Source organism: Mastomys coucha, unplaced genomic scaffold (assembly GCF_008632895.1).
Source record: "Mastomys coucha isolate ucsf_1 unplaced genomic scaffold, UCSF_Mcou_1 pScaffold22, whole genome shotgun sequence".
Lineage (NCBI taxonomy): Eukaryota > Metazoa > Chordata > Mammalia > Rodentia > Muridae > Mastomys > Mastomys coucha.
This window is the reverse complement of record NW_022196905.1, coordinates 209,720,858-209,728,357: the sequence shown is the minus strand read 5'-3', so window position 1 is coordinate 209,728,357 and position 7,500 is coordinate 209,720,858. Positions and strand designations below refer to the sequence as shown.

At 55.9% G+C, this 7,500-nt stretch overlaps 1 protein-coding gene across 8 annotated transcripts in view; it reads left to right on the top strand.

The window, feature by feature from the left end:
* Kcnn1 (potassium calcium-activated channel subfamily N member 1) overlaps positions 1-7,500 on the top strand; it is a 23,819-nt gene that overhangs the window by 6,570 nt on the left and 9,749 nt on the right. For 6 of the 8 annotated variants that reach the window (XM_031340182.1, XM_031340183.1, XM_031340186.1 and 3 more), the window contains 3 exons: positions 4,541-5,011; positions 5,331-5,426; positions 6,635-7,053. In XM_031340182.1, coding sequence (XP_031196042.1) covers positions 4,622-5,011; positions 5,331-5,426; positions 6,635-7,053 — 905 coding nt within the window. In that variant the 5' untranslated portion in view covers positions 4,541-4,621. Of the gene's footprint in view, positions 1-2,920; positions 3,003-4,540; positions 5,012-5,330; positions 5,427-6,634; positions 7,054-7,500 lie in introns of those variants that run through there. The other 2 variants (XM_031340188.1, XM_031340185.1) reach the window with 1 other exon arrangement.

Below are 7,500 nucleotides of genomic sequence, written 5' to 3'. Positions count from 1 at the left end.
AGGCCACCCTGGTCCACAGAGTGAGTTCTAAGACAGCCAGGGCTACACAGAGAAACCCTGTCTTGAAAAACCAAGAAAACAAAACAAAACAAAAACAAAAAACATCAAATATCAAATAGTACTTCTTTTTTTTTCTGCCTCCCAAGTACTGGGATTAAAGGCGTGCACCACCACCACCGGGCCCAAATAGTACTTCTGAATAAGGTCAGATTGTGAAGTTTGGGGACAAATGGAGGTCCTGATGGTTGCAGAAATGAGTGGCTGGGTCCTCAAAAGCTCCCTTAGGAGGCTGATGGAGACACCTTATGTATTATTGGGGGAGGGCGTTCTCCTGGAGAGGACTGGGGCCAGTTCTCTCCCACTTGAAGTCTGGCTTGTTGGGGGCTTCTGTTATCCCTGAGAGTAAAAGCTCTGTATACATGACAGGCTCAGGGCACATTGTGATGGGTGAATCCAAGATCTCTGAGCCCCAGATAGCTCAGAATTAGCTCCCTAAGATGTGTGCCCCCACTTCTCATTCTTTGCCCCTGCCTCAGGGCCTTTGCACACTCAGCTATGACAAATTCTCTCCTAATGTTCTGTTCATTTTGTGACAGGGCTGTAGCCCAAGTTGGCTTCCCATCTCTGTAGGGAAGGCTGGCCTATATCTTACGATCTTCAGGGCTCCACCTCCCAAGTGCTGTGGTGGCAGCCGGGTGCTGTTGGGCCTGGCTGATTTCAGAGCTTGGTGGGTGTGGTGGAGGTAAGAGAGTGTGTGTGACCAAGCCACTTTTGCTTCAGCCCCCATCTCTGGATACCTTCAGGCCTGAAAGGGTTCCCTGGTGTCCTTCAGCCACTGCCCAGAGCTGGTGGCTCAGCCCTCAGCCCCTAAGGAAGGGCCTCGTGTTCAGCAGTCTCCAGAGGACAGTTTTTTGCAAAGCTATTTCCTGTCACAGGAGTCTAACAGTATCCCAAGTGTATCTGTGGCTCCTCTGCTTCCTTCCTGCCCACCATGCCCCTCTGGAGCCCACGCCTAGGAAGAAGGTGCGGCCAGTTTGCACTCAAGCCCAGTAACAGCCCCTGCCCATTACCACCTCCAACCTTATCTGTCTCCAGGGCTGAGGTTCCCAGAGGCCTCCGGGCCATCCCAACTGATTGCTATGATACCTCCTCCTCCGGGGGCTCCTCGAGGGCAAGATGGGGTGCATCTTAGAGGCAGTGGCTGCTGAGCTTGTGAATTCCTTTGTTGGACTTGATTGTGGTCACAGGCACCATGGGGGTGCATGTTGAGACAGGGGCATGCCCCTAATCCCTGGGAGCTGTGAGAGGCTCTTGGGAGGTTGAGTGCTTATAGTTTTATTGATTTTGAAGCCCTGGCTTCTGTTGTCAGCACTGAACAAATGGGGCTTGATGGCCCAGGCCTGTCCTCTCAGTCAAGACCCGAGAGGTAGAGACAGGAAGGCCGGTTCCAGGTCATCCTCAGCTCTGCAGTGAGCTTGAGCCTCACAAACATGAAACTTTTTCTAAAACAAAAAGCAAAAAAATTCCTGGGTCCAAGTGGGTGGTCCAAGGGAAGGCCTACGGCTGCGGGGTGAGGTGGCCAGGTGCAGAAAGTTTAGGGGCTGGAGACAGAACCTGCTGCACTTGGCCTGTCCCTCTGTGGTGCCTCTTGGAACCTTGCTTATGTCTGTCACCCCAGGCTAGTTCCATCCGGCTTCACCTTTGTGGATAGTGCGGATGTGGTCCCTAACACCTGGACTGTCACTGTGTTGGTGGCTCTGCTGGGGCTCAGTGCTGTCACTGCTCCCGGGCCACTTGCTGGCCACACACCTGTACCTCAGTCCTTCCTGAGGCTCCCTGAGCTACATAGATATTGGGCCAGGAAGGAAAGAGATGGAGCTGGGAGGCAACGCTGCATCTGGGGCACCCGAGGCTGCAGATAAAACCTCAGCTCCCCAGCTTGTAAGTAGTCACATGACTGAGGGGCTGGAGAATAGGACTGCCCCTTGGTCTCTTGGGTGTCTTAGGACACACCTGAAACTCCAGCACTTTAGGAAGAAGGCTGAGGCAGGAGGATTTCTTTTCTTTTCTTTTCTCTTCTTTTTTTGTTTTTTTTGTTTTGTTTTGTTTTGTTTTGTTTTGTTTTGTTTTTTCGAGACAGGGTTTCTCTGTATAGCCCTGGCTGTCCTGGAATTCACTGTAGACCAGGCTGACCTCGAACTCGGAAATCTGCCTGCCTCTGCCTCCCAAACGCTAGGATTAAAGGCGTGCACCACCACCGTCTGGCTGTAGGATTTCAATGAATAAGTTCAAGATCAGCTTTGGCTACAGAGCTATCAAAAAACAAAGCAAAACAAAACAAAAACAAAAAACCCAAGACCACAAAAAAAATGTTGCATGAGTTTGGAAGGGTGGCCCAAGCCTGTCCCAGCACTCAGGAGATGAAGGGAGAAGAAACAGGACTTCAAGGTCACTCTTGGCTACAAAGCCAGTTCAAGGCTAACCCAGGCTGCCTGGTGAGTTCTAGCGCAGCCTGCACTTCACATTGAGTTTGACGCCAGCCTAGATTATGTGAGACCTTGATTCAAAACAAAAACTTTCATGAGTGAGCTCTGCAAGTTTGGCTTGGGTGATGAGAGAGACAGCAGGTTTGGGGTCTTCCCAGCCTTGATTCCAGCTCCCTGGAGCTCTCTCTGCCCGCAAGGCTGATAGGGTTCAGGACCGGGGTCCCTGGGGGTGAGCGGGGTTTTCTGTCCCCAGAGATGAGGTCCGGGTGTGCAGAATCCCCTGCAATAGCTGGCTGCCCGAGCACAGACGGCTATCACTGGGACTCCTATTCTTGCGGAGTGCCCAGGAGGGAGCTTTAAGCATGGGCGGGACCTGCGGGGTCACGGGGGGCGGGGTCTGAAACACTCAACCAATCCAAGGCGCCGCTCATCCGGGGCGGTGCTTCTCCCCCTCCCTGGCCGGCCGCGGCGGGGACGCGCTGGCACGCGGGTCCAGGTCCCCGCCGTCGCCCGCAGGTATTGGCAGAGGAAGGGGGGAGGCTGGGGAGGGGGGGAGAGCAGTAATAACAAGTCCCTGGGCTATGCGGCTGGGGACGACGCTGGGGATGGTGTCGCCACGGGGTCAGGGTCAGGGATACAGAAGAGTGGGTGCGCGTGTCCCCCGGTGAGGGAAGACTGCGAGTGGGAGACGCTGAGTCCACGAAGTCTGTGCACAAGGGTGGATGTGATACAGCCAGTGACATGAGCACGCGCTCGCCGGCCACCCTGAACGGAGGTCAAGGTGCTCAGTGACAGCACCTGGGCTGCCAGCCTGGCCTTGTAAGCTCCCTGGTAGCCGGTGGGCAAAGGGCAAGCAGCGCCGGTCACCCTGAGGAGTCAGTGAGCCTGGTGAGAAGAGCCCCGGCACCCCCTCCTCCACCCCATTTCCCCTCTGGCTGCTGGGGAGGCCACCTGACACAGGTCTAGTGTCCTGGGAGTTTCTGTCATGGGCCATTCTCACTGTGGTTCCTGCGAAGGGGTGTGGGAGGTGAGTGCCTTCTTGAGGCTCACAGCAAGGGACACTTACTGATCCGATTTTATATTATTTTATTTGTTTTGAGACAGGTTCTCAGGTAGCCCAGGTTGGCCTCAAACTTCCATAGGACAGGCTAGCCTTGCTGTTCAGCACCTCTTGCCTCAGCCTCCCCAGTTACTTACATGATAGGTATGTCACACCATTCCTAGCGTGGCGACTCACACCTGCCATCCCAGCGCCTGGTGTTTGTCATGGGCTCTAGGCCAACCTGAACTGTAGATCGAGAGCCTGTCTCTAAATAAATAAAATCACAGAAGACAAGAGAAAATGGACTGAGCTGGTATCCCAGGCCCCGTGCTGGAAAGCACAACTGTCCCAAGCTCACAGCCCCTCAGGCAGAGCCTGGCTGGTTCCCAGTCAAGGTCCTGCCCTCAGCCACTGCCAGGCAGTGTTCCTTAGTCTCTGCCCTGACTTGGTGCTGGCTGAGGGAAGACCCAGCTGGCTGCCTGACCTCCCTCAGCTTTACTCTATAAAACCAGAACAGGAGTTCCCCTTGTGCCTGGAGCAACAGTCCTTTTAACTGGAGACTCAAAATGCAGTGTGCCCAGGACTGGTCACTGAGGTAGATTCCCCTGCCTGCTCTGCATCCGTCCTCCTGTGCCAGCCCAGCCTGCCGAGAAGGAGGCTGTCTCAGGGGAACAACATGGCAGCTCCTAGGCTGTGCTTGGTACATGTGTCAGGCAGCTGAGTCACAGCCCCATACTGCCTCTTCATCCGTGTGTGGAGAGGTATGCAGTAGGCCTTGCAGTCATCCAGGCCACCTTGTCACCTGCTGTCAGTAGCTTGAGGGGCCGGGAGTGCTCATGGGCCAGGGTGGTTACAGGGCATGCTGGTGTCTGGAAGCTGGGGAGCCAAAGCAGGTTTTGAGCAGGACTAGTAGATACTCATTTTCCAGATGATCAATGCATCCTGGACTCTTCTGAGCCTTGGAATGTTCTGGAATGGCTGTGGTGATGTTCACTCTTTGCTGTCTCCACAGGTCCATTCAGAAGCCCTGCTGCTGAACCATGCTGGGCCCCAACGGGCCTGCTGCACGCCCAGCCCACGGAGGCAAGTGGCCATGAGTAGCCGCAGCCACAATGGCAGCGTGGGGCGGCCTCTGGGCAGCGGGCCTGGATTCCTGGGCTGGGAGCCTGTGGACCCTGAGGCAGGCCGCCCCCGACAGCCCACCCAAGGCCCAGGCCTGCAGATGGTGGCCAAGGGTCAGCCTGCCAGGCTGTCACCCGGTGGCTCCAGGGGCTATCCCCAAGAGCAGGAGGAGGAAGAGGAAGAGGAAGAGGAAGACAAGACAGACTCGGGGAAGCCCCCGACGGTCAGCCACCGCCTGGGTCACCGCAGGGCCCTCTTCGAGAAACGTAAACGGCTCAGCGACTACGCACTCATCTTTGGCATGTTTGGGATTGTCGTCATGGTTACAGAAACAGAGCTGTCCTGGGGTGTGTACACCAAGGTAGGCCCTGTCCCTTGGTGTCTGCTCAGCAGGGGATGGCATCTAGGTTGGGCCCGCAGAAGAGGGAATGCAGACAGGTGCTGCATACAGAAGTTGCCAAGATCCATAAGGCTGGGTGACAGCTGAGAAGTTTCTGGGAGCCAGAGGAGCTAAGACTTGGAGTCGGGGAAGCCACAGGGGTAGATCCTGTTTGGGTGGAATTGTCCCCACTCAGCTGGCACCTGGGCAGCTATGCCGGGAACCCACAGCTTCCCCTTCCTCTCAGCACCTGGGCAGCTATGCCGGGAACCCACGGCGTCCCCTTCCTCTCCATTCGCAGGAGTCACTGTGTTCCTTTGCCCTGAAATGCCTCATCAGCCTGTCCACTGTCATCTTGCTTGGCCTTGTCATCCTGTACCACGCCCGTGAGATCCAGGTTGGTACTCACCGCTGCAGAGGTATGACCCAGCGCTGGGCCAGGGCCTCTGGGGTAATAATGTCCCACTCTTGACCATCCTAGCATCCCCACTTTGTCTGCTTTCCAGGGGCTGATTTCTGTTTTTGAGACAGGGTCTCGAGTAGCCCAGTCTGGAAACTACTGATCTTGTCATCATGGCCCAGTGCTGGGATGACAGCGTGGGCCCAGCTAAGACCAGTTTTTCCTTCCAGCCTGCTGGGAGGCAGGCACCCTTTGAGGATGGAGGCTGAGGGATGGAGGCTGAGGGGGGCCACAAAGCCAGAGGTGTAGCTCTCTGCATTGCTGAGAGCCTTGATTGCTAAGATGCACAGATTCTGGGATGCAGGGCTGAGGGAGTCAGACCAAGAGCTGGCGGTGATGAGGTCGCTGCTTGGCACTTGGACCACAGAGGAGGCGTTACCTGCAGTGTGGATGGCTGGTGGGGGGTGAGGGTGGGGGGGTGGGGGGCTGCTGAAGCCAGCCATCAACACTGCATCCCAAGACAGTGTCAGGCTGTATGTCTCCAGCAGGGCTAGGTGGACATTAAACTAAAAGGACATCTCTGCTGTTCTGGTGATCAGACCCAGGGCAGCGAGGCAAGCACGTTCCCCAGAGTCCAGCCCAGCGCCTCCTTTTTTTCTTTGTGTGTGTGTGTATGTACATGTGCATGAGTGGAGGTCGTTCCTTTGGGATCCGGGACTTGAACTGAGATCCTCAGGCTTGCTGGCAAAGCAAGCACCTTTGGTTGGCTTTGAGTTTTGGTTGCAGCTGAGAAAGCAAGTGTCCTACATGGCACATACCCCGTCATCCTAGTACTTTGGAGGCTGAGGCAGGAGGATTCCTGATAGTTCAATGCCAATCTGAGCTTTATAATAAGAGCCTGTCTCAAAAAATTTAACAACAACAAAAAAAAAGCAAGCAAAATAAAACCAGTCAAATAGGTTGTTTTACACCTGTCGTCATCAAATATTTGGCAGACTGATGCATAAGAATCAGGACTTCAGGGTCATTCTTGATTATCTAGACGTTCAGGGCCAGCCTGGACTAAATGAGACCCTCTCTCAAAAGTACACAAAAATAATCTTTGTCCAAAATCCTGAGCTGGGTGGGGCTGAGGCCCATGCCAGCATTCCCACTGAGGGGTAGCCCCATCCCCAGGGACCCACTCAGCCACCTCCTTCCTGCAGCTGTTCTTGGTGGACAATGGCGCTGATGACTGGCGTATCGCCATGACGTGGGAGCGCGTGTCCCTGATCTCGCTGGAGTTGGTCGTGTGTGCCATCCACCCAGTGCCTGGCCACTACCGCTTCACGTGGACGGCGCGACTGGCCTTCTCGCTAGTGCCATCGGCAGCCGAGGCCGACCTGGATGTGCTTCTGTCCATCCCCATGTTCCTGCGCCTCTACCTGCTGGCTCGGGTCATGCTCCTGCACAGCCGCATCTTCACCGATGCGTCCAGCCGCAGCATCGGGGCCCTTAACCGCGTCACCTTCAACACGCGCTTCGTCACCAAGACGCTCATGACAATCTGCCCCGGCACTGTGCTATTGGTCTTCAGCATCTCCTCCTGGATCGTTGCTGCATGGACAGTGCGAGTGTGTGAGAGGTGACGGATTGCGGACCACCCCTTCCGATCCTCCCCCTCCCCCCCCCACCCGTCCTGCACAGGGGACCTCAGCATCTCTGGCTGGGGACTGTGTCTGTCCCTGTCTGTGTCCTCAGCCTCCACTGGCCCCGGGGAGACCCATGGCTCAGTCCCTGACCTCCAGGCATCCCATGCTGGCCTCTGACTTCAGCCCAGCAGAAGGGGCCACAGGCTCAGAGCTGCCCCCCATCCCGGTCCCTCCACTGATACTCTCGCTTTCTTATTTCCGGGGAGCTGGGGTAGAACTCGGGGCTCAGGGCCACCAGGTACAGGCTGAAATTTAATGTTAACTTTCCCTCCCTGTCTCTGGCCTTCCGGACCCTAGGGGGAACACGTGAGTCCCATGGTCAGCTGAGCTGCCTCCAAACCCCACCCCCACCCCTGCACTCCTCCTATGGCTCAGCCACC